Raw genomic sequence first — 27908 nt, forward strand, 5'->3', positions numbered from 1 at the left:
AAGTTTTCATTATGTCTTTATTTGAAGTATACCGCAAACTTTTTTTCTTACTATCAATATCAGTTGCCCCAAGATTGATTCAAACGGAAACTGACTGATTCCAGATGAAATATTTAATCAGGAGATATTTTAAAGCGGTCCTCTCTGACAACTTGATTCTAAGAAATTATTCCATTTGATCATATGACCTAAATCCGTGGTTAAGGAAGTTACCCGGAAGCTGGGCAAAAAAGCATAAATACAGTTGCAATTTGCGATAGAACCCTTAAGCTACAACTTAAGCAGCATAAGTGAAGCTGGTTATAAATGCATACAGTATTTTCCAAATTCAAGGGGAAGATAGAAGTTCAAAGTCTACTCTCGATCCTCCTGAGGAATCCCAGCGTTAGCGTGACTCTGACGGGTCTGAGAGTTCTTTGTGTTGTCAGCTTGCCTATGGTTCAATGCACTTGAGTGGATTCTTTGGAATCTTCGTTTGAAACGCTCTTTTATCTAGAAAGGAAGTATAAGGAAACTAGAGGCACCCGTCTTTGTTACCAGTTCTTCTGAATATATATCAGTAAGAATCAGAATTCATATATACCTCACTGTTTCTCAAGCAGTGGAAAAAGAAAATAGAGAGTCCCTTAAAAAAAAAAGAAAGCATTAGAGATTTAACCTTATCAGTTTATAAACAAACAAATAAACATATATTTGCACAGATAAAAAAGACTTTAAACGTCATTGTCGTTTTTATTGAATGGTAGCAACCAAAAGCATTAATTTTTTTTTTTGTCATGAATGTAGGGTTGTGTCCTAACAACTCAGCCAGAGATCTTCTATTTTTTCTTTCCATCTTCGATCCTCCACTCGCGTAAGGGTTATTTTTCAGCATACATCTTTATCCGTCAGATGTAATAGATTAATGGTGACCCCATTATTATTGTTAAGCATAGCTAATGCTTTGAAGATAAAAATAAAGGTGCGAAAGGACGTCTGAGATAATTTTCTCGGTATGGAAGGGTAGGTCTGGTGCCTGAAAGTGAGTCTGAGTCATCCTCAGATATGGAGACACTTTTAAGTGTTTCTGACTCTTGTCGTTTTAGAATTGCGCCCTAATCCAATCCAGTGAACATCAAACTGCTTTAAAACTTAATAACACTTTACCTGAGTAGAGTTGAGGATTACAAAAATGTAGGAGAAGGAGATGTGTAGTGGCAAAAGAAAGCCAATGAGCCACGTGACACCCAACAACGGAGCTAACACGACGCATGCACGAATGCCTAGCCTGCAAGAGACCAAATGAATGCTCAATCTTTCTCTAGGGGAAACCAGGGAAGACTAAAAATCTAAGTTTAATTTGAAGGCTATAAATACCTGGGAAATAATGTTGGGAGGGACTCAAGAAGCAGTTTGGAGGTTGTTATAGATATATATATATATATATATATATATATATATATATATATATATATATATGCAGTTATATATATATATATATGTTGTTATATACATCGTACTCACTGCAAACGAATTCAAGACCCGCTACAACAACGACACCTCATCGTTTCGACATGCAAAGCACCGCAACTCTACCGAACCCAGTAAACACATCTGGACACTTAAAGACAACAACATCGGCTATTCCGACTTGAAACAGGCTTGTGGGGATGAACTTGTAGTTTATTTGTCTTTTACCCCTCACAATATATACACCGCTCTACTTCTATGTATTGAGCACTGTTTCAGGAAAGTCAAAGTTTTACAAATAGTAGAGTGGGTATAATGTGTGGTAGTTGGAAAAAAAACAACTACATATACATCCCTGCAGACCTGTATAATGCGATGGTATCGCATTATTCTGCCATATATATATATATATATATATATATATATATATATATATATATATATATATATATATACACCAAGCCATTATGCGAAATTATTTGAAGTATAATGAAGTATAACCTCTCCACTAGAATGTTTAATATTATGGAGGTATTACAGGGAGAAACAGCTATTATCAGCCCACCTGATCTGCTTAGTCTGGTTATCCTTCACCTGTTGGATTGTGGTCATTTCTTTGATAACTCGCACAAGGATCACCATGTTCATCTTTAGGAAATTGAAAGGAAGAAAAAGGAGGAGAAATAGGAAAAGGCAACAAGGAATTATCTGATATTTTGGTCGCAATAGCTTCGGTTGTAAGTTTTTGAAAGAACACTTTAAAAGACTCTTTGAGAAAATTAAATTGAAATCAAAGTTGAAACAAATGTATGTAGATGACTAAGTTCATATTCATTGAAAAATTTCAATCTCTGGAAACTTACAATTGCGATTAGTCCAACAAAGGAAACAAACATCCAGATAATATTGTTAGAGGAGGACATCCAGCATCTTAGAATTAGAAAAATAAAAGGCACAAGAGTTCCAGCTTTCAATTTTGTTTTGTTCGTTAAATAAAGGAATTAGTGGGTATTTCATGTCAGGATTTGAAATAAAAATCAAAGGATAAGGCAGCATAATGCCTTTATATTGCTTTGCAAAACATTGCTCTGGATGATAACTTATTAAGTCTAAGTCTGGGTCTAGCACATGGAGAGACCGATCCACAGCTTGAAAGAAGGGGGTGCCTGGTGAAAATGGTGGAGCAAAGGCTAGTTTAGAAGGCTGGGAGCTGCTGATAACAAGTTTCGCAAAACGTATCTGTTCTCGTCTTCCATGAGTCCTTGATAATGGTTTACCAATAATTGTAGGTAGGTAAAGGGGAGGGTGACACCAGGGCACTAATGTCTTTTTTTCGTCTTTGACCCCCTTCTTACTCCACCCCTCCCCTTCTTTTTTTTTTTTTTTTAGGTTCACATTTCCAGGCTCTCACCATTTTCGAAGCAGTTGATAAAATAAGAAAACTATCAAACCTCAAACATACTTTGTATCACTGATAAAAGTTTCTATTCCATCTTTTTCTGCAGTAATGCCCAGAGATGCAGCAACTATGATTGCAGGCAGACCTGAAGCAAAACACACAATTGAAAAAGCCATTTTAAATTAGTAATTAAAAGCTACTGCTTTAAGTATGACAAGACAGCAACAGTAATCGAGACCTAGGGCTATTACATTTGCCCACGCTAAAGACTGTACAGGTTGAGGATTTGAATAAACTGACGCCCTTATGTTAATATGTGAAAATATGAATATTCGATCTGATTTTTATATTCTATACCCTTGAAACCCTTTTTTTTTCGTGGGTATGAAGTTACTAAAATTGTTTGAATCACAAAATAGCTTCGTGTTTTAGCCAATTAGACCTACGCCGGTGACATTCTGCATAAAACCAGGTTTAACCATGTCCGGAAATACCGCACACCTCATTTAGATGCACATCATGAGAATCCAATGGTTTTCAAAAAGCATACCAGTTCATTTAAAGACGTAAAAAATATGGTAATTTGAAGAAATTGTCACCGGTATTTTCATGGCAACTATCTTTTGCACTCTTTAACCTCTTTATCCACTCTGAAACCTACTCTTCCTTGGTATTTAGCTAATGAGAATCAAGATATTCTGCTAATTATATTCTGTTAGTCCAATCCCATTTTTGACTGGTAGTGAGCCTTACCCCAGCAAAAGCCATGATAACGATAGATTTTATCGGGGAGGTGGTACACCTTTACAACAAATAAGTAGATATAAATGCCCTCGACAAGCATCCAGCAGAAAGAAGCCATCAGGAAATACTGCATGAAAGTAGCCACAGTTACGCAAGCAGCCTGCAATGAATAGATAATCCTAAAAAAATAATCCGAAAAACAAAGCGAAACAAGAACAAACTAAAACCGAACGAACAAGGAAAACTACAAAATCGAAAAAATGCAAACAAACAAACAAGAAAAAAGAATCCCTTGTTCTACCAGTCTTTAAATCAATCAGTCACAATGACAAGAGGCTGAACTAATAAAAAATGAATAAACTAATAAACAAGCACAAGAACAACAAAAACAACTAAATAAACAACAAGAAGTAATAATTAAAAAGAGCACCTTGTTTCCAGTGGAGTCAATTCCAGCAAAAAAGATGATATGTCCTGCTCCAATGCAGGAAGTCAGACTAACCCGTATGTGACACAAAGGTGAATGTCTGTCTCTGCAGGTAATAAATTGCAAAAGAGACCATCAGAAATACAATGGCAAATCATCAAGCAAATGAAGGGATGAATACGTTGGCACAATCTATCTGTCTATCTTTCTATCTATCTATCTATCTATATATATTGTGGGAGGAAAAAGACAAGTAAACTACAAGTTCATCCCTACAAGCCTGTTTCGTGGTCGCCCACTCATCAGGAAATCCCCTGATGAGTGGGCGACCACGAAACAGGCTTGTAGGGATGAACTTGTAGTTTACTTGTCTTTTTCCTCCCACAATATATACTTCGCTCTACTTCTATGTATTGAGCACTGTTCTACGAAAATCAAGTCACACTTTATCTATCTATCTATCTATCTATATATATATATATATATATATATATATATATATATATATATATATATATATATATATATATATACTGCAGACAGGGTGCACACTGTTTCGACCTATGTGGGTCTCGTCAGTGCAGTGCAGACACTGGGCCAAGCTCTGGAATAAACCATTGCCTGGGTGCTAGTCTTGTGGGACCAAGTGTAGGCATGTTGCCATGCGACAGTGCTCAAATCACAACTAAAATGATGAGCTTCGCCCGAAGGCGAAGCTCATCATTTTAGTTGTGATTTGTTGTTCTCTCTGGTACCCTTCGGCTTGAATAAGCGCCTGAATTTCACACCAAAAAAGAATAAACTATAATTAATGCGGAGAGTTTTTTCAAAATGGGCGGGCATCAAAGGTCCCAGTCTCAACGTTAATTGGGAATTTTAGTACAACTCTCGCCTTTCAAGTCAACACTGGTTCCTTAACATTTTTAGTGGATTCGACAATTTTTCCATTTCTTTTTAATTGTGATAATTTTTCGCGTAGTAATTACTTTGTTTGTTTATACGTGTCATCACGCCCTATATAAATCTATTTAAGGAATTTGTAAGTCATTGTATTACAACTGATGAAGGTCTCGGACCGAAACGTATTTTATTAAACTTTCTTAGACTTTTATTTGAGTATATGTCTTTCTTAGCTCGAAGTTGTCTGTCCTCGTGTACTACAATATTTTTCCCACCATTTATCGAGGTTTGGACTGTGAATCCTTTTGTATCCTTCTGGCGCGGCGTCACTGTTGGCTCGAGGCCTTTTAACTTGTTATTATATATATATATAAGTTAACAAATAGCGAGGAAATACATTAAAAATCTTTTTAAAGCTATTTTAACTCCCTGGAGAGATTTTTAATGAAAGATCATCTAAAAACACCTACTTTCTTTACCAGGTGCGAGAAATCCGTTCTGAGCCTCAAAACTAATCTGATAACTGATTAAATAGAGGCAATCTCCCAGAATTCAGTTAGACATCAGTGTTTACTGAATGTACTCACGTGAACTGAAGATAGCTGATAGCTGTAAGTACGACTCCAGTGAGAGATAAAGCCATCCCTACTCGAGTGAGGATTGTCAGTATTTTGTCATGTTCATCTGACGAACGAGTTTTATTCTGGTTGAAAGACTGAAAAGGTCATAATTATTTTAATTGACCAAAGAAAATGTTGCCTATTACAATAAATATATACAGATGCGGTACCGGTTATGACTCAATGTTCCTTTTGTAGATTCAAATGATTTAATTGAAAAAAATATATAGATATTTATATATATAATATTATCAGCAACGAATTGTTTTATTTGGTCCAAGACATTTAATTGCTACTCAGAGTTTCATGCTCCATCAGGAGCAATCATCAGGCATCAGTTGCTTGATGATTGCTCCTGATGGAGCATGAAACTCTGAGTAGCAATTAAATGTCTTGGACCAAATAACCCAATTCGTTGCTGATAATATTATTTACTGCTCTAGTCCAGCTATTGAGCACTTTGATAACTGATAAGGAGCATTCCAGCGTAATAATTGGTGATATATGAATATGTATATATATAAATGTGAGGGTAGAGCCTACCTTGGCATAAAGTGCTCAATGCTGCGTTAGCAGAGCTGGGTATACATTAGTTGAAGAATCAAAGAGGACGCATCGATTCTCTGTTACTCTGAGTTTCGCGCCGAAGCGCTCGTCAGACCGAATCTTCTGACGAGCGCTTCGGCGCGAAGCTTAGAGTAACAGAGAATCGATGCGTCTTTTTTGATTCTTCAACTAATATATATATATATATATATATATATAAATAGAATAAATGTTTGAAAAGAAAATTTGCCCTGAGCGGGGTTTGAACCCACGTCCCCCTATTACTAGTCAGGTGTGATGGCCACTACACTATCAGGACAACCATGCTGGCAACATGGCAATCGAAGATGTGATTTACGTGATCGGAGACGTGGTCTCCCGGGAAACTTAATTTTCAAGGTGACAGGGTAGGGGAAGCCTATAACCCCATCTGAAACCCAACTAAGGATCTATTAAAGATACACGACCGAAGTCAACTTAGCGGAAGACAAAGGAGGATCCAATGACGGATACAGGCTGATTTCAATTAAACAAATTCTGTATACGAGGGAAACCCTGACCCTGTACACCACAAATAATCATACCTAAATAGAATAAATGTTTGAAAAGAAAATTTGCCCTGAGCGGGATTTGAACTATATATAAACAGTACTGTCTGCATTTATATACACATATACTCACCTTCCCTTCAGCACCATTGTCGGTGAAATCCACGAGCACAGCGAAGTGGGTTAAGTGATTGCAGACACATTCTGTATGGTGAACGGATATCATCTTTGTTTGACATCCTTTACTTGACCAATTCCCAAAGCTTTGAATAAGAAAGACAGGAGGAAGAAGAACTCAAAACTACTTATTCTATCACAACCCCCTACGCCCTCTACCTAAAACAAAGCTCAATTTACTCTACTAACTCAACTGTTTTCTGAAACTTTTGACTTCAATTCCATCCAGACAATTCGGGTTCCTATTGAAAACTGTGATAATTCACGTCGTTAATAAAATTTTCATAACTATGCTGCTTACTTGTCTTCAGAGAAGCTCCAGAATACACATGTTCTCTTTTTTTTATCCACCTAAGGGAAAGGAATGGTTAAGTGTCGTAATTCAATAATTATTAAGGCGTCGTAGCTAAAAAATATCAATGCATAACCCTCCAAGCAAGATGATGACCCTCTGCATCAATGTCTTTGGGACCACTCCTTGAACGACTTTTCGTCTTTTAATTTGTTTAATAGTTAAAACTCAGCAAGTATCCTGTATAATATCGAGGAGAGTCACCGGAGTCTGAAAATCTCCCCTTTGTGATGGGTCTAAGGTAACGATATTTGGAGCGGAGCTTAAAGGGATGTAATGCCGATTTACTAATCAGGTCTTACGTAGTCTTCAATTTATGGATTAGTCATCAAATGTCAGTTTGAATTGCGGTAAAAGATGACATCTTGTTCAATCATAGAAGGATGAATCAACTGTTGGTGTCCCCTTTCATGACAAAAAAAAAAAAACTAAAACAAAACAAAACTGAGAATAAAAGAAAACAAAGAACTTGAAATAATAAGTAAACACCGGCTAAGTTAAGAAAATAGCATACAAAAAACGAGTGAGAGAGGCATAGATACCCTTATGTTCTTAAACACCAATGTGACGTTTTCTAACAAATCTTCAGGCTGAGGGTCTACTACAGCGGACATAATTATACTGTCAAGTATTCTGAAATAGAAAAAAAAATTGGACGATCGCAAAAAAGCAAAATAATTTTTCTATTCATCTTCATTTTCAAACAAAAAAAAATTAACATGCGTACCTTGTTTTGTTGCCTCTCTGAGAGTTAGCTGAATAGTTTGAGAAAAACTCGGAGAGTTTGTTGTATGCAAGTCCAAGTACTACTGAGCCTTTTTGAAAAGGAAAAAGAACTGCATTAATTTTGGTTTTCAAAATTTCACGATGTAACTGTTTTAGAAACGACCATGGTTTATAAATACTCAGGGCACTAGTGTCATCATAGTCAGGGAAATCGTGGAAAAGCATTGTATCGAAGTTTTTTTCAAAAAACATAACGTTTTTTCGTAAAAGAGGGAGACTCAACAAAAATTAAAAACGGAGACCGACTCCCACTAAGGAGAAACGGAAAAAGGAAACGACACCTCACTGTCCATAGTACTAAGTGTTAGCTACATGCATATTGGTGGTTGTCACCGTCACCAAATCGAGATCTGAAATCGAATCTTTTGAATGCCTAACGCCAATAGAGTGATCTATAATTATAACATGGATAAATGAATTTTTTTTCAAGTTTCAGGTCTGTAAAGTTTTCCGCTGATGAGTTATTGGCCAGTGTCTGACATATCTACAGAGCTCACTATGGGGACGCCATGTTGGTGCTTATAATGATCAGGTATCTACTGTAAACTTACAAAACTTATCTGAACCACTAATGAGTTGGGCAGGAGATTACAGGCAATCGTCATAAAAGCAAATATTTAAAACAAACAAGGGTACTTACCTCGATCCAGATTAGCGAAGGGAATATTAATAAAGTTCTCCCTGTTGCTAACATTAAACAGGAAGTCGTCTCCTTTCTGGAAGACATTGTGTCTGACTCGAAACTCTAAATACATGTCGATAACAAAATAAAAAAAAAAAGATGTTGTAGCCCAGAATGGGCTCTGACCTGCATGAATTGATTCACCACGTTGCATTTGTCCAACTAAAGATTTTGCGTGTTTGTAATTTCCCTAATTTTAGAATTGTGCATGCTTTCGATCATTAAAGAAGAAATTAGGTTTTTTCAGCCGGTGTAAAATAATGGTGCTTGCTCGCATAATGAAGGAAACTGTCCTCCACTTACCCAGATCTTCACCGACGATAAGCTCAGGATTTGTGAAGTTCTGATGTTTTCTGGCTTTCCTCCCTATAAAGTCTTCAAAGATAAACGCAGCAAAAAAGGTATCCTCCAATTTTTGACTCTCTGAAGAATTTGTGTAACGGGACCATATACTTTGGATTGAGGAATTTAACTGCTTTTTCGCATCCTTGATGAAAAGAGGTAAAATTAGGTAGATTAGAAGCTAACTCCAGTTACTCAATTGTTACTTATTTAAAAGATAAATAGATAAAATAAGTCGAGTCCGTAGTAGGGGTGTATGATTTCTCGTTTGCTGGATTTCAGGAATATTGAGAAGCACTGAATACTAGATTACTTTTCAGGACGTTGACTAGATGAACTAACAGACCAAAGGTGTTTCTTAGTCATCTTAAGGTATGTCGCGTTAGGCCAAAGAAAAAAAGAGAGGAGCAGTCAAAATATGGACAAACAATAAAACATGGAAGAAAACAAAAAAGAAAAACTAGCCAGCTCACCATGTAAGACACAAATAAGTAGGCTACATTTGTAGCCAACCCATCACTGACCAGTGGATAAAATAATAATGATAATAATAATGGTACTAACAATAATAATAATAATAATAGCGACAACAACAAAATCAAAACAAAAACAACAAAAACTATTTAACAAATTTTATTTGAAAGAAAACAATGTTAATTAAGGTTGTCGTGCACCTTCAGAGGTGTCTCGCGTGCAAGCGATGTAGCGCGTCCGGTTTAAACTGTAGATATCTAAACCCCATATCAAATTAAAGCTTGTAGGACTGGCTATCAGCCTATACCAAAATCTTTGAACAAAAGGAGTTGTCGAATTTTTCAGTACTTCTAAATGCGAGCGCCCAAATCACTTTTTAAGAGCTACAATTGCAAGTCAAAGGGAATTCGTTCGATTGCTCTCAAATTTTGACAGTAGCTAGTTTTGCATATCAAGAACAAAAACGTGTCTCCGAGTTTTTTTTATTTTTAAATAACTTTTTTCAAGAGCGATTTTTGTACGATCACTGCACATGTTTTTAATCCTATTTCAAAAATGTTCTGTAACTTTTCACTGAAATTGAATATGGCAAATCGCGGGCAACTTTTTTAGCGCTTTGGCCCCGAAAACGGAGGAACACATTAAAGAAGCGAAAAACAAAACTCGCGTTGTTCAAAATTTCTGGTATAGTCTGATAGTCAGTCCTCTAAGCTTTAATTTGATATAGGGGTTTAGATATCTACAGTTTGAACCGGACGCGCTACATCGCTTACACGCGAGACACCCCTGAAGGTGAACGGTAACCTTAAGCTACACCCCAGTTTTTATCATCTACCTGGAGGGTTTCCATCTCCTCCTGTGGATTATTTTCTTCTTCATTTGATGGGGATTGCATCGTGAAGGTGCCTACAAAAGAGTCTTGGTCTTTCAACAAAAAAGAAAATGGCTTACATTGTCATGGTTACGTGCTATAGAACCCTTCATCTACATTCCATCATCCAGACAGCAGTGTAAAACTTATTTAGAAATAAGGAGTCTTATAGACGACAATCTGCCAAATATCTTACCGACGCGCTATTGGTTAGTTGGGCTGGAACGACTGGTAAATCTTCCGCATATGAAAAAGGGTAAAATTCCATTTTTTTTTTATAAAACTTTTGACGTTTGTTACGAAAAACTGTATTGCGTAACTAGAGAAAAGTTCATAGTTCGTAGTCATGGTCATAGTCTTGCATAAGCGTTTCTTAAGCAGTATATTTTGTATTCTTTCTATAATTAGACTATTTACAAAGTTGTAGAATTTTAATGTGTAAGTAGAAAGGTAGGCGAGTCCAAGCGAAGTTCTGAACTAGTTTTCACAAGCGAAGAGAGTTTGACGTTAGTCATGCTTGGTCAAGTGTGACGGAAGCGGCGTTCTATCGAAGTTAATAATAATAATAATAATAATAATAATAATAATAATAACGCGAATATTTATACAGGATAACCTATCTTAATAGAAAGAACTGTTATCAAAAGGTCCTGTCCTCAATAATTAAAAATAAATAAATAAATGACTCTAAGGTATGTAAGATTTACATTAACTTACAAGATTTAAAAGAGTTATGAGTTAGCTGGATACTATTGAAAAAGACTCTTAAATTACTCTCAAAAAGAAACCTTGAATTTAAACTTCTTAAATGCCGAGGTAAAGTGTTGTAAACTAGAGCCCCTTGAAAAGCAAAACTTCTCCGTCCAAATTCTAATTCGACTTTGGGAAGATTTAGTGAACATCCATTGTTTGTAGTGATAATACTGTGTTCAATTTTTGTGAAATGAGTTTTAAGTTGGTGGATGCCGTGTGAGTTTATCAAGTTAAGTGCAGTTGGCGGATGCCCTGTAAGTTTATCAAATTATGTGCTGTTGTGGAGTTTTACTTCGTAGAAACTACATTCATATTTAGAATAAATATTCTAGTTGCTGTTCCGACAACCCTCTCTTCAGTTTGGTCTGCAAGCTACCCATCCTCTAAAAGTTTACCCGCGTAACATATTATATGTTATATTAACAGGAAAATGTTATATAATGAAAGAAATTCCTACTGTATCATGGAGAGGTTAAAGAGGTTCGTCTACTCAGTTTCAAAATTCACTGCTTATCTCTAAGCGTTTGAGCAACACGTAGACATTGGGCAGAAACCTACAATGCAAGCAGTACTGACCCTTGGAATTGCCGGTTTTTCAAATATTTTAACGCTGCCTTTCGCCCTCGATTTCTTTTTTAGGGCATTACTGATCCATAAAGACACCAATTTTCCTAACATCTGCATATTTAATTTATTTAAAAAAAGTTAAATAAGTTTTAAATTAAGAGTTCGGTTTTACTATGTAGTTGAAAAAATTTACAAAGGTATTAAGAAAGTAGAGACCTCTTTCTTGGTTTTTCTTTGACATTCCAACAAATTTCAAAACAAACTTCAAGTTAGCTAGTAGTACAAAATTGGCAACACTAAACAGTTATACTCATGCTAAAGATAGTTTCTTTTACTTTTCCAGCACTATGGCAGAATGAAAAAGCATGAAGGAATTGTGAAATCATGCAAGACAAAACGATCCCGATAACAATGATAATAGAGGAAGATACGTACTTTGAGGCCCGGACTGCAATCTGATGATAAACAAAAACGATCTGCAATGTATTACATCAAAAATACGGTTTCCTGTGTTATGCGATTCTTTCATCTTATTCGTAGAAGCTTTTCGAAAAGTTTTTAAGCAAAGATTGATCGATGGCGATATTGTACCAAAGGATGAGTTAAATTTATGACACCATCTAGAGCAGGAAAATCTGTTAACGCCAAAGGAAATTGGAACACATTTTATCTTGTACCATTTATCCATTAGTTGATCTCTGCATTCCTCATCCTCACAGTCGCTTTGCTTCAAAAACGACGCAGTTTTACACCCATCATCTACAATAAAATCAAAATTAATAAAAGCTCAGCGAAAAAAAAGTGGATGAATAGTTCACAGATTTGATAATATTACCTTAAAGAGGTTCGACAGAGAAAGCGTGTTTTGAAGTGCTACTAATTCAGAGTAATTTTTGAAAAGACAGATGGCAAGAATTCCGTTCGCTTTAGATAGGTCAGCATTGAGGAGCGTTTTTCAGTATTGCGCACTGATTCTGGGGACGATAACATTGGGAAGAGAAGTAATCAAATATGTATGGCGCTGTTCGAATTAAATCTAAATGCTGGGGAACCTCCCAATATAACAACTGCATGAACTATTTGGAGATATTGCTTATCTATTAATCTTTTTTTTTCAAATTAGCTGATAAATGAAGAACTTACTTCGTTCTGATGTTGTCCAGCCGCTTTGCATAACTGCAGGATAAGAAAGGAAAAAGCAACTGTCACTTTAAAAGAAAGGGATATAATAACAGCTAATAATAATCATTGATTGCTAAAGAGCCATCGATCTAGCTTATGTAGGAATGGAAATTTTGTCTCAGCGTACGAAAATTCAGGATACAATTAAACCTACGAATATCTGATGACTGCGTGGCGCACATTTCTGATTCGTAGTAATTTATTTGGTATACTTAAATGGTCATAATTTATCTACAAGTCCTCCCATTGCATCAAGATCGAAGTGAATAAAATTCCGGGACTTCATTCAGCCAGCGCACGGGATTGAAAGCTTTTTTTATGAAATCGATACTAATGGTCAGCCATTTGAAGATGGTACCCAGACCCTGAAATTGCACAGCTCCCAGAAAGAAGCAACACGGATAGTATACATTCTCGTTAAGTCGAACGCAATAAATGTCACAACGATGATAATAATAGTAGTAACAGCTATAATGATGATAGCTACCAAAAAATAAATAAATAAATAAAAGAATAGAAAAAATCATCGGCTTATAAAGCCTGCAGATAGCAAGCTATGTAGAAACAGTTGGTGTTAAACTTATGGAATGATCGAACGAGTCGTTCTTCTCAGGGACTTTATTTAGAGCTTTGCTGAAGTATCGTAGGGCCAGTTTTTCCGGTTTGATATACTATAGTTAACATTGAATATCAATTACCTCTTTTACTTATAAGAATATACGTTATACTTGAAAATATCTATATCAAGACTTTGAGCATAAATCCTAGAATCACAATTCTTGGTTTTTATCTGTTTTTGGAAGAAACGCTTTTAGCAAAAAAGAGGATCCAGATGATGGCATGAAGAAATAGCTGATGCGTAGATCGTATAGTTTGCGCATATTTCATTTCTTGATTACATCCAAGAGGCCCGCCATCTTGGATTCAATTAGACTTAAAATTCCACCAAGCCTCGCGTATTTAAATGTCGGATTGATTGTAAGCATAGGGCTCATCCGTCGCTTTATTTCCATGCGAAAAGGAAATGTTGTTCTATGCCTTTTTTTCTAATCACCATGAGGAAATTCTTTCTACCTAACGCACCGTACCGTAATTTAAGTTTTATATTTTGTAGTTGACGTTTTAAAGCTCGGAGCTAAACATCTGGTTGATGCAGTTCACAGCGCTATTCTTCAATTTATTGTTATTCTAAAAAGCGAGCAAAAAAATTATATCGACTGCTTCTAAAACTATTTTTTTGTTTTCATCATATAGTTCGCATGTTGATTTTTTTATTTCTATGAACATTTTATATTCAATTTTTAAATTGCACGTTTCAAAATGAGCGCGTCGCCTTAAAAAATCTAACCTTTCGAAGCCATAACCTGAAGACCCTCTCTCGTCTCGGGAAAGATAAGGACGAGCAAACGAGTACCATTTTAAACGACACTAAGGTGGCTTTGTATCCTCTTATACCAATTAACTCCTGTAGAGACAAATCAGTATTACCTAAAAAATGAGTTGCAACAACAAACACTCGTTACATTATTTTTTTTTTGGTTGCAAACTGCGAAATCCGCTTCAATAGTATGTCCGCTTTGATCAAGAACATAGGAAAAAAAGTCGACGTTTTTTCGAATATTTTGACTCTGTCTTTGCCATCAATTGACGTTTAAGGGCAGTACTGATCCATAAAAAACAAATGTTCCTAAAATATTTGCATATTTCATTTTTTAGTTGAAGGAGTTTCAAATTAAGAGTGTAGCGTTTGTCAATAAGTGACAGAATTTGACCGAGGTAATAAGAAACTAAAAACCTGTTTTTGTTGTTTTATTTGACGTTCCACTAAGTGATTAACAAACTCAAAATAATGACAGTTTTGATCAGCGTATGCTAATACTCATTGAGAAGGAACGTCGCTACATAAAATGGGCTTGCCAAACCATGTAACATTCTGCTCATCCCTTTGGGTCTCGCTCGAAATAAATACTTTTTAAATGATTATGAAACCCATCTCAATTGATCCGCTCAAAACGTATTAATAAGTTGAATATATATATATATATATATATATATATATATATATATATATATATATATATATATAAATATTATGAGAGGAAAAAAGGACGTAACTACATTTCCCGACAAGCCTGTTTCGTGAATCGCTTCACTCTTCAGGGGTTTAATGAAAGAATATTCATGTGACTATCGTTTATATATTAGGAAAATTTGCATAATGCGCGGTAAACTTAAAAACTTTAAAGTTCAGTTGTTGCGTAGCAACACGCCGGGCCAGCGCGCGTCTCAAAAGTGCATTTAGGCGCCTGCTGTATCTCCTTGTTCAGCCAGCGGTATTAATGTGAGATTCAAGTTAAAAATGGCGGCCAATGTAAAAATTATAAATGAAGCCAAGAAGATTTTACGGCCTCTGCGTGATGATGTTGATAACTTTCTCCTGTTTGAAAACAAAGTTGAGGAAAACCTAATGAGATTATTGGAGAAGCATCGAAATAATCAGAATTCCATCGAAAGAATGCGAAATTCGGTCATCAATGTTGGGTCGATAATTGTAGGGGAGAATTATGACCATCTTGCTGAAAAAGTTGCATAGGCGACTAAGTTCGCGGAATAAAGCCCATAATCCTTGGACTGTCCTAGTTACAAGGGATTTGCCAGTGCAAATATTCGCTTTTCTTCTTCATACGGTAAAGAAGGCAAGGTCCACTTACGGTGTCACCCATTCGGAAAGCAGATCCTGGATATCATTATTTACACTGAAGAGAATCGACAGGTTAGAGATATATCTCGACTTTGCGACGTCAACCGAGAAGCAATCCTGGAATATTTTTCAGACATTTCAGGGTCCCAGGATAGGAAAGGCAAGGATGGTTGTAAGTGCTCAAAAGCCATTTACCTTGTCTTACTCGAGGAAAGGGTCATATGTTGTAATTAAATGCTAGTACAAGTTTACAACTGCATATGGATATATTTTTTGAGAGTTGAAGTAGACTGTTGTATAAAAACTAATAGACTGACAGTTTATTGCTTGAGTTTTAAATTTATAATTTAATGAGTAATCTGCCACAACTTATGACCCAATATTTTTCAGCAAGTTTAAAAAAGTGTACATTTATGGGTCATCATGAAGAAATAAATGTATGTTGATAATGTATTTAAACATGTACATGTTTCCCACAACACAATGCACTTTATGTGTTATCTGTTACAACTTTTGGCACATTTCTTTAAAATAATTATGAGAGGGAACATTATGAGTCATCACAAATAAATAAATGTGTGTTTACTCAAAAAGTTTTCATCCAAGTGTCAAAAGCAAACAACTTTCATTGTACTCAAAATGCCTGATACCTCCCTAATGCCTGCAACAACCAATAACTTTGGTTTCTCTATGGTTTAAGATTGGCTGAGTAGTCTAATGGCTAAGTGATTAGTTTGGTTTTTGCTTCACAACACTAAATTGAAAGCCACTCCAAATAAACAAATAAATAAGTGTTTTCCACAACACATTTGAGCCACATTTGGCCTACTACTCTGCAAGTCCACTACTAGTCCTACATGTGACAAGTATTTCTCATTTTTTTAATGTCCTAGTGTCACCTAACAGCTGTGGCAAAGCTTTTCCCTGCTCAACACTCTGTTGGATAAATTTCATAATTGGATCACCACAGAATGTACATTTTTCATCAGTGGGACTAGCTTTTCTTGATTGCAGTAGCAAGACCTTGCGTCAGAAAACACCCTGTCTGGGATGTATAAAGCAGTCTGCTTGTATGTAGTCAGGTTGAACCCTTGTTCAGGAAGCCACTAACATAACAAACTCATGTTTGAAAATCTCGTACCAACATCTTTTATAAAATGTGTTTTCACTTAGTTTTTTGAACGCAATATGTTTTGCCTTCCTCCCTTCCATTGTTACAAGACCAAGCCCCTGCCCATATTTCTCATGTAGCTCTTTAGTGTGAGCAGGAACAATGTGTCCAATTGTCAACACAGTAGGATTTACAGAGGTAGAGAGAAACAATTCATTCACCCTATAATAGTCACGAGCACTGATGCTCAGTTCTGTAAGCTGGTCAACAGTAATATCAAACCTACTGAAGATTAAAACACAATCCCTTAGTCTCAGTTCAAGGTATGCAAAAATCAGAACTGTTTTTCTTTGTTGGTGAGAATCATTTTCACTACTAAGCCATTTCACTACTAACAGTTGTCTTTTGAAACATCTGCAAAAGTTGAGAAAAATCTTGCACTATTGGGCAGTTCACCCCCCAGCATAGCCAACATCTTCATGTCATTTAGCAATTCTGCACATTTGAAGGATACATGGAAGCCCTCAATTTCAAAGAATTTTTTCTCTATCTCACTAATTTCTTTGCACAACAACTGACAGTACTTGCGTACAACTGGCAAAGTTTCTTCACAATTACCCCCAAAAATAATAAAGTTGTCATTGCTTGATGCAACCCTCTTACCAACATTAATAAAACTTAGAAAGGAACAAGCACTCTCATTCTTCCCAAATGGGCAGCCATCCCCACCAACTGCAAACAAAAAAGTACCTTCAGTCTTGCCAAACCACTGAAGGGTTTCCTTTCTGCCTTTTCGGAGGTAAAATTTTGCTAAGCGTGGCAAATACTCAATTAACTTTCGAAAGCAACCTGTTGTTGTTTCATCTCCCATAACACCTTGAAACTGTTCTTCTAATTTGTACACATTTTCAATGCTGATTTGGTTGATTTCTTTGACAAGCTTGTTATAAGGCATCAATTTTGGAATAGGGCAGTTTGGCATCGCAGTAATAGCTGACATCCTGTTTCCCATAGTTTGACTTTTTTTCATTGATAATGCAAGTCTTAAATACTTTTATTTTCGCTTACCCATTACACCACTGCCATAGAAAACTGCAATGTTCCTCTTTACATTTTCTGGTCAGCTTTCAAAAGCTATTGAATTTTTCTTAAATACAGCTGAGACTACCTTCTTTGTTAGCATTTTCTGACTTAAAACATAATGTGTCATTATATCTACTTTACATCTTTTTGCTAAGGTGTCAAACATCACATCAAAGGCTGGTGTCAGGCTATTCCCGGATCCTCCATGGTTTTGGCAAGCAGTTTTCACTGTTTCCTGCCGTCTTTTTGATGCTGTTCTAGGTGGCATATTTGATTTCCCATCCACCAAAATAGTTGGGGATCTTATTCGTGAACTAATATCAGTGTTAACTGGTTGTAACTTCAAAGAAAAATACCTCATTACCTCCTTTTTCTATATGGCAGTGAGAAAATCATCTCATAGTAAGGACTATTCTACCAACCTGAACATTTTGAGTTTCATGAGTCAATTCTCTCAATATTTCCCCTGAATCACTAACCTTTGGGTAACAAAAATTAAATTAATCATTCACTTCCAAAATGTTCATTCCACAAGTAAAACAAAAGCTAACAGCAATTAATAAATAAACTGTCAAAGGTGGCTATTTATAGGTGTAGCATTTTCCAGAAATGATGAATAAATCAGAAGTATTTCAAAACATGAAAAGAAAAGTAAACTTTCTTTAATCTCAAACTAACAGAGTAGCTTGTTCAATGCTAATATCTTCAAGTTAACTACTTTAAAAACTAATTAACTTAAAATAATCATTATTATATATCACAACAAAATAACTATAGCTACCTAAATAACTAAATGTAATCTATCAATGTATACCTACATGTATCAGTTAACTAAGCTAATATAACTCAATAACTATATGAAAGTCCTCACTGACTGACCTTAATTAACTAAACTTTGATTTTAGTCTATTAATTTTTCTCGTGTTTGAGCTAAGCTCTGCCTTCAAACTTCTACACTGTTCTACTGCTGCCTGCCTCGCTTCCTTTCGGGCCTTCATACAGGCACTAACATCGAATCGAGTGTTCTTAGTGTGTGGCATAATGCTAACAGTTCACCTAGTGCAATGCATAAGACACTGTTATGCGTTTAGCCCGGGTATTCACATATAAGCCAAAATTCAGTAAAACAAAAACGATACGATTCTTCTCTAGGTCTCAAAGATGTAAAATATACCTTTCAAATGCTGTTGTTTGGAAAACTGTAAAATTCTATCGGAGCCAAAAACTTAGCTTTGTAGTGTCGAGCAAATCTACGCCATTAGACCAAGGAAGTCACTCGCAGAAAATACGTCCTTCGATAGCGAAACCATGACATGTTTGGTATCTCCTGAAAGCTAATGGAACAAGCTACCTCATTCTCTTATGAATGACGCAACACAGTTTCCTCAGAAGGCGGGAGGACCCTTCAGCTTTACCAAACCTTACTCATCCCCAGTCTTCTCTCGGAAATTCCGAATTCTGCCGCCATTTTTGAAAACACGGCAATGCTGCTTTGTGACGCGCGCTGGCCCGGCGTGCAACGCTTTGTTTCTGTGTCGGCATGAAGATACGAGTTCGTTACGCTTATTTAGTGATGAGAGGTCGGGTCGGTAAATTATCAGGAATTTTTCTTTTAGGCAGAGGTTGCATCTTTTATTGGAGCTGTTGTAGGGAGAGTTAGATGATAAGATGCGCCATGAGATAGAATAGTCAATGTTGTCGTTCTTGAGTGTCCAGATGTGTTTGCTAAGTTCGGTAGAGTTTTTGTGCTTGGCGTGGCGGAATGATGCGGTGTGATTTCTGTGTCTTGTTTTGAAGTCGGTTTCTGTGAGTCCGATGTATGTTTCAGAGGTGTTGTTGTCGTTTCGTGTGACGGTGGCTTGATAAACGACTGAGGATTGAAGGCAGTTACCATTGAGCGGGCAATTGTTCTTTTGTCGGCAGTTGCATGTTTTGTTGGTTTCCGTGCCGTCTTTGTTGTCTTTCGTGTAAGGTGAGTGGGACGAGTGTAAGATGCGCTTGTTGTGGTTGTCGATGACCTGTTTGGTGTTGTTCATACAGCTGTAACTGATTTTGATGGTGTTGCGGTTAAATATTTTGCGGAGGCTGTGGTCCTTAGTGAAATGTTTGTCGATTAGGCTGAGGAATTTGTGTCCGATATTGGTGCTGACGTTCTTGCTGAATGGAGGGTTGTACCAGAGGATGTTGCTTCACTGCCTGTTTTTGCGTTTTGCAGTCGTGGTGGGTTCGTAGTGAAGGGTGTATTGGTATCCGCCTTCGTCAAGTGCTTTTTGGTACGCGGGGGCGGTTTTGTCGAATGAAGCTTTGTCTGATGAAAGGGATGAAAGTCGTTTGTTGATGTTGGCAGGTATGTTCTTTGTGGTGATCGGTGGATGATTGCTCTCGCGGTGTAGGTACTGTAGTGTGGTGTTAGGCTTTGTGTAGGGCTGGTAGTTGCTGTTGTTTAGGTTGAGAGTGACGTCTAGGAAGCTGATAATCTTTTTGTTTGCTTCGATGGTGATACGTAGTCCGTTGCGGTTGAAGATGCGGCAAATTTCCTTCTTTATGTTTTCGGTGTCTCTCGGCGTGGTGTTGGTGGTGGCTAGTCCGTCGTCTCTGTAGAGTCCTACGTTGATGTTGAGGTCTTGTAGCTGTGAAAGAAGGAAACTTCCTACTAGCTCGCACGTTTCGGCGCCGTCGTAGCTGCCCATCGTGACGTCAAATGTCGTTTCTCCTTTCTTTTGCCAGGGCTGCTGCTTGTGTATGAGCGTTGATTTCTTAGCGTGGGTTATGATGTACAACCCTCCATTCAGCAAGAACGTCAGCACCAATATCGGACACAAATTCCTCAGCCTAATCGACAAACATTTCACTAAGGACCACAGCCTCCGCAAAATATTTAACCGCAACACCATCAAAATCAGTTACAGCTGTATGAACAACACCAAACAGGTCATCGACAACCACAACAAGCGCATCTTACACTCGTCCCACTCACCTTACACGAAAGACAACAAAGACGGCACGGAAACCAACAAAACATGCAACTGCCGACAAAAGAACAATTGCCCGCTCAATGGTAACTGCCTTCAATCCTCAGTCGTTTATCAAGCCACCGTCACACGAAACGACAACAACACCTCTGAAACATACATCGGACTCACAGAAACCGACTTCAAAACAAGACACAGAAATCACACCGCATCATTCCGCCACGCCAAGCACAAAACTCTACCGAACTTAGCAAACACATCTGGACACTCAAGAACGACAACATTGACTATTCTATCTCATGGCGCATCTTATCATCTAACTCTCCCTACAACAGCTCCAATAAAAGATGCAACCTCTGCCTAAAAGAAAAATTCCTGATAATTTACCGACCCGACCTCTCATCACTAAATAAGCGTAACGAACTCGTATCTTCATGCCGACACAGAAACAAAGCGTTGCTACGCAACAACTGAACTTTAAAGTTTTTAAGTTTACCGCGCATTATGCAAATTTTCCTAATATATAAACGATAGTCACATGAATATTCTTTCATTAAACCCCTGAGGAGTGAAGCGATTCACGAAACAGGCTTGTCGGGAAATGTAGTTACGTCCTTTTTTCCTCTCATAATATTTATTCTGCTCTGCTTCAACGTATTGAGCACTGTTCCACGCGAAAATCGACTTGCAGACTTCCTATATATATATATATATATATATATATATATAAATATAATTATGCCTCAAGATTTAGGTTACTTGAACTTTTACTGCAACTCTGAGTTTCATGCCTCTTGCGAAGCAATCGTCAGGCAACTGCCAGAAATAACGGTTACAATCCACCGAAATTTAAAAGACAGAACAATGTGTACATGCGCGCGCAACATACTGCACGCGCTATCGTAACGTTAGGTTCTTTAACAGGAATTTCCTGACATGTCTGCAACCTGATGTCAGCTCATTTCTTTTGTTTAAACTTGTCATCTGCGGTTTAAAAATGATAAAATATTTTCCCCACAAACACAAACTGCATCTTTTAGCTACTTTGGAATACGAACTACCTTGTTTCACCTTGCGCCACTTAATATTAAACTTAGTGTCCTTATCTTTAAGACTCCATATATATTTGCTAAGTTCAGTAGCATGCCTGTAAAGTTCGTTTCGGAATGAACACAAGTGGTTCGTGTAACGCATTTTAAAAGCGATGTTACAGATACCAATGTACGTTTCTTTTGCGGTTTCTGTGGTGACCTCTACCTGGTAAATTATGCTTTCCATGTTACAGCTTCCATGGCTCTAGCCCCGCTATTGAGCACTTTTTAGTAGATGATGATCTCATTCCGCTATTTTGGTTATATATAACATATATATATATATATATATATATATATATATATATATATATATATATATATATTCACTCAGGGCTTCTACGAATAATCCAGAAGGTTTCATGCACATGTCATCCCAGTTATAATATCACCCGGTTTAAATTTCTCTCGTAGTGACTCGGCGATTTAGCACGCAATGCGTTACTTATCGAAAAAACTGGCACATTGACTCTGATTTGTGGTGGAAATCAGAGTCATCACTACATAAACGACGAAGTCTTAGAAACTGAGAAAAAGGAATGGAATTCTTAACGTGAGATGGATGTGAAGACGAATATAACAAGTAATTATGCGAGTCTGTAGGTTTGTAATACACACCAGTGCATAAACCGTTGCCTTCAATTGAAACTTTGATGTCTAAAAAGGATAAAGAATTGTCAGGAATTTCCCAGGTATATTTCACAGCGGGTGAAAAGAATTGACTGCGGTTATGAATTCAGTCAGCTCCTCTCCGGTAGAGGAGGTGGCGCCGATACAGTCGTCGATGTAGCGACCGTAGAGTTCAGGTATGGAGCCGTTGTATTGGCTGACAAATTAGTGTTCGACAAAACCTACAAAAATATTGGCATAGCTAGGTCCCATTCTGTGCCAGTTTTCCGATAAACGTGGTTACCCTGATTCTGTCGTTCAAGCGCGTTACCACCGCGCCCAACTTATTGATCGACATTCAGCACTAAAAACGTCACAAAAGGAAGATTCCGACCGCATTCCATTCACTCTCGCGTTTCACCCTCACAACCACTCAGTTAAATCCATCATTCTTAAAAACTTTAAATTACTTCAAAACGATCCAGAGACAAGCACTATCTTTTCGCAGCCTCCGCTCATTTCATTCAAACGCGACAAAAACATAGGCAATATTTTGGTCAGAAGTTCTTTTCAGACTAATGACCAACCAGGCACTTTTAAATGCACTCGTGCGCGATGCAAAACGTGTCCTTTCGTTCACAACAGAATATCGGGACCCAAACGATCCATTAAGATCACCGATCACTCCACGCGCACCTCCGCCAAAGTAATCTATTGCATAACTTGCACTTATTGCAAAAAGATTTACATCGGCGAAACAGGCAGAAGACTAGGTGACCGATTCCGAAAACACCTTCGCGACGTGGAGAGGAATGACAAGGACACATCGAAACCAGTCGCTAGACATTTTAATTGACCTAATCATTCTAAGCAACACAAGGCAATCGGCGGTCTTTCCTTGCCCTTATGTAGTACGGAAAGCCGTAAAACTCTTGAACAAAAGCTCATCTTTCAAACCGGCAGTCTAAATCCCACAGGTATTAAAGAACGCTTTTCATTCCACTAATTTATTCGTGTTTTTCTCGTTGCCATGTTCCCAGCAATAACGTAGCTCCATTTTCTGCCTTTAAAAGCATACGCAACTGACAATTCGTCTATTCGCTCCGACGAAGGGCTAACGCTCGAAACGTCAGCTTTTATAACCGTAACGGTGGCCAAATTACCATTTCAACTTTGTTGATATATTCAAATTATTATCTTATCAGACGTTTTGTTGTATATTATCGCTGAGTATTTTTACAAATTGTGCCGTATTCTGACTCGCCCTACGGGCTCGTCAAAATACAAACAACGAGAATTGATATCGGGCGAATTTCGCGGATATTTATTTACGGAGAGTGCGTGACAGAACTATGCGAGGCGGAGCGGAATTGGCGCGTTGTCGTGTTGCAGTTTCTATTTTCTTCAATGAATGAAGAAATTTCCTGGTCGTCTAGCTTTTTTTCTTCGTTCGATTCATCTAATAAACTCGGATCTATATTTTCCAGCCATTCCGACTCTTCTTCGTCAGAAATATAATTTAAATTGTCCGTTATTTCAACCCAATTCTTCGCTTGCGCGATGCGAAAAAACCTGTCTAACCGGTTCTCTGGAGTACCAAGACCGAGTGATATTTGTACTCGTCTATGGCATTATTTGCTCTCTACGGAGGGTAGTTAGTTAATTAATTAATACATCATAACTACATGATTTGATACAATGTTCTAAAAAGTTCCACAGAAGTTCATATAAGCAACTTAGGATGACTCAACTTTCTAGAAATTTCTCGATACTAGTTTTTTTACAGTCACTATCCACAACAAGTAACTGATTTAGTCAGCGCGCGGGGACTGAAAGCTTTCGTATGAAATTGAGGTTAGTGGTCAGCGAGTCTAAGATGGCGCCAAAACCCTTAAGCTGCACAGCATCCAGAAAGAAGCAACACGGGTAGTTTGCGTTCCCGCTAAGTCGAACACAATAAATATACAAGAAAAGATGATAGTTGTGGATAAAAAAGAGTAATTGGTTGATAAAGCTTACAGTTAACATAGCAAGCAGAAACAGTAATTTTAAACTTATGCAGCGGTGGAATGAGTTGTTCGTCTCAGAGATTTTAGTTGGAGCTACCCTGAACTAAAGCGAAGCCTATGGTCCCAGTATGATAAACATGTTTTTAACACTTTTGTCTCAGAAACAAAAGATTATTCAGTATCAATTGCCTCTTTACTCATGAGAATAGACGTAATACCTGAAAGTAAATCGAGACTTCCGCTCTCGAGCATGTATCCTAGAATTATAATTCTTTATTCTATCTCTTTCTTGTACCAAGCTCTTATAGTGAAAAAATAGCGTTAAACTAATAACGTGAAAAAAAGCTGAGGCGTCGATGACATAGTTTGCGCAAATTTCAATATTTTATTTACATCCAAGATGTTCGCCATCTTGGCATTTAATCAGCATTTTTATAATTGTGAAGCTTGACGTATTTAAATAGGGGACTGATCTAAAGCAAACAGCTTCTTGGTTGCTTTTATTGTCATCCGAAATAGGATCCTGCTTCTATTACTTTTTTTTTGGCAATAATCTTGAGGAAATTATTTTGACCTAAAGCACCGTCATGCTGTACCTTTCTTTCTTAGGTTTAAATTTTGTAGCTGACGTTTTGAATCACGGCCCTAAACATCTGGTTGATGTAGTTCAGAGCGCTCTTTTTCAGTGTATTGTTATTGTATTAAGTGAACGAATTTTTTTTTCAAATTGTTCGTATGTTGATTTTCTTATCTCTATTAAGTATGCAATCTCGTGTTTCAAATTGAAAGGCGATCAACTGAGTACACCTTAAGGGGATATCAAGATGGCGTTGCATTCTCTTATACAAATTCTTGTATACGCTGATCGCTCTTCAGTTAGAAAAAAGTCGCCAAGACAAAGCACATTTCAATTTTTTTCTTTGCAGAGATGTTTCTGATAAACTGTCGCAAGTTCCAGTTGGTAGCATTTCCCCTTTGATCATCATCATTAAAACAATTGTCATCGGTTTTTCAAATATTTTAACACTGCCTTTCGCCCTCGACTTCTTTTTAAGGGCATTACTGATCCATAAAGACATCAATTTTCCTAACATCTGCATATTTAATTTATTTAAAATAAAGTTAAATGAGTTTTAAATTAAGAGTTCGGTTTTACTATGTAGTTGAAAAAAATTGACAAAGGTATTAAGAAAGTAGAGACCTCTTTCTTGGTTTTTCTTTGACATTCCAACAAATGATTAACAAACTTCAAGTTAGCTAGTAGTCAAGGCAAGTTGCCTCTGATGATAATTTTGACGAGCGTATGACGTTACTCACCTAGAATGAACGTCGCAGCATGAAATGTGCTCACCAAACCAGATAGCATTTTGATTATCCCTCCTGGTTGCACTCGAAGTAAAGACTGTCAATAGGTGAAACTTGTCTCAATTGATCCACTCACAATGAATCAATATGATGAAAATATTCATTCACTCGAGGAGCTTGTGATTCATCCAGTGTGTTTTTATTCACATGTCATCCCGGTTATACTACTGGTTGTCACCTGCTCTACAATTTTCTCGTAGGTACTCGACGATTTAGCATACAATACATTACTTAACATTTTAAATACGGTATATCATTAGTGACCCATTAAATTATCAATGATTTTTCATTTAAGAGCGGAACAACTAAAGGATGAAGCATCGTGGTCCCAAGATAGTCCCAGAAAAAAGAAACGCTCTCGAGAAAATGCTCATTAAAATTGAATGGAATAAATAATTGTGATGATATTTATAATCTTAACAATCAAGCTTGTGTCGATAATATTAGTTTGATTAGAAATTGCCATAAATGCTCCTAATAGCAATGATAATACATCGGGCTTTACTTTCTCCGAAAAATCGAAAAGCTCAAAATACGACTAGATGGCATCTCCCCCTCCCCTCCCGTAAAATAATGAAAATTTATACAACTCCGGAAATTTCGTGCGCTCAACGCGATGTAATCCTGATTTTAAACTTTGTGTGCTTGCAGACGGTCCTTCTTTCGTTTTGGAATTATAAATCCATTGTTAGGCGGTTTTGTTCAAGTCTTAAACAGTTACCCGTTGAATTAAGGTACTTTGTGACTTTTTTGCAGAGGTAAAATAAAGGTCAACTTTAATGGCAAGGGTCTTCCACATATAAAGGGGTCTGCCATATATAATACAGATGATAAGATACATCGTCTTAAAGCTTTACTCTTATTGTCTAATTGCTCTGATTCTTATATCTTGGCCCGCTTTAGGCGGTGCCTCCAGCTTGAAAAGAGTTCGAGGTATTTTACTGAAAACGTTCTAAAATTATTGCCTTTTTGCACTTAGGGAATACGGAAAAAAAAGTTAATTTGTACTCCCAGAAAAACTGCTAAAAATACGCATGCTTAATGCCACAAGTCATTCACTTTATATGTTTTTTGTTGTTGTTGTGGTTTTGAGGGGGTTTTGAACCTAAAGGAGAAGCTTCTTGTCGATAGACTGTTAGCTATGGGCTTTAATTGATTAAGCAGCTAGATAAGTCAAATGAAAGAGTGATATCCTCCTCACCTGAAACGACTTTCATGAAGTAAACTGCACCAACTGCATGCCGAGGTATAACAAAGGTTTTTCATAACTTCAAGCTTGGAATAAATGTACACTTAACCGTGATAGTTTTTCTTCAAGCCATGTTTCACCAATGCAGAACGTGAATTTTCGTTTGCCGCCAGACATCGCCAGCTGTGTATTTTTTCAGTGCAATCCTAATTTCATGGCGCTTAAACAATTTTGACTAGTGAATTCAAATTACTTTTCGTCCCCAACGAAGTATAGATAACGAAGTAATGCATCCGGGTCTTTCGAGGAAAAGCACCGCATTACCTTTCTGTCGATGTTTTAGAGTCCCGAAAGGGATCAGTTGCTAACTTTGCAATAATATACCACATGCTAACAAGCTTGGTACCGGTGGAAATCGAAACCTAGGACGAATTGATCTTTCAGGATATCTTATAACTTTACAAACATGGCTTTACACAAAATTTACTGAGTAGAAAATGTACTCTCCTTTACTAAAAAAGCAAAAAAAAAAAAAAAAAAAAAGGGAAAAACTGAGTAAGACGAAGTTCCTCCAAAGAAGACCATTCGGAGGACTGAAAGAGATCGCCGAGAACGGATTTAGAATTATCAGTCAAAAAACTGGTGGATAAACTGAGGACAAAGTAATACAAACTGATTGTACAAAAAGGCATGATCTTTTGATTCCAGGAGACAGATTTGAGCCTTCAGCTTACAAAAGTCTTCTTCAATTGATCTGAATATTTAACAATCGGTTCGCCATCTTTGATAGGATCCACGCTTAAGGCCAGACTCCCAAGTCTGCTCATTTCGAAACCCACCAATAATCTTTCTTATTCTTCTCATATACGCGAATAAAAAAGAGTGTTATACTGAGCAATTCTCAAAATGACGGTTACCACCGTGGAGTGTTTCGCCCATGAGAAGAAACCTTCTCTGAG

General features: G+C 37.1%; 1 protein-coding gene and 1 pseudogene across 1 annotated transcript; both read right to left on the bottom strand.

Annotated features, from left to right (window-relative positions):
* On the bottom strand, positions 1-25902 carry LOC111319996 (adhesion G protein-coupled receptor L4-like). Its single transcript, XM_088750973.1, has 19 exons — positions 25713-25902; positions 12781-12813; positions 12073-12396; positions 10282-10352; positions 8934-9117; positions 8589-8693; positions 7890-7977; positions 7705-7795; positions 7112-7161; positions 6767-6896; positions 5507-5634; positions 4023-4125; positions 3602-3752; positions 2912-2993; positions 2313-2379; positions 2015-2097; positions 1147-1267; positions 584-625; positions 1-492 (listed from the first exon to the last, which is right to left on the bottom strand). Exons 1-19 carry the CDS (start codon positions 25759-25761, stop codon positions 355-357), a joined length of 2040 nt encoding a protein of 679 aa, XP_088607099.1. The 5' UTR covers positions 25762-25902; the 3' UTR covers positions 1-354.
* LOC111320505 (uncharacterized) lies at positions 15848-18524 on the bottom strand (annotated as a pseudogene).
* Positions 25903-27908: the final 2006 nt, after the last annotated feature.

The sequence above is a fragment of the Stylophora pistillata genome, chromosome 2 (assembly GCF_964205215.1).
Source record: "Stylophora pistillata chromosome 2, jaStyPist1.2, whole genome shotgun sequence".
Lineage (NCBI taxonomy): Eukaryota > Metazoa > Cnidaria > Anthozoa > Scleractinia > Pocilloporidae > Stylophora > Stylophora pistillata.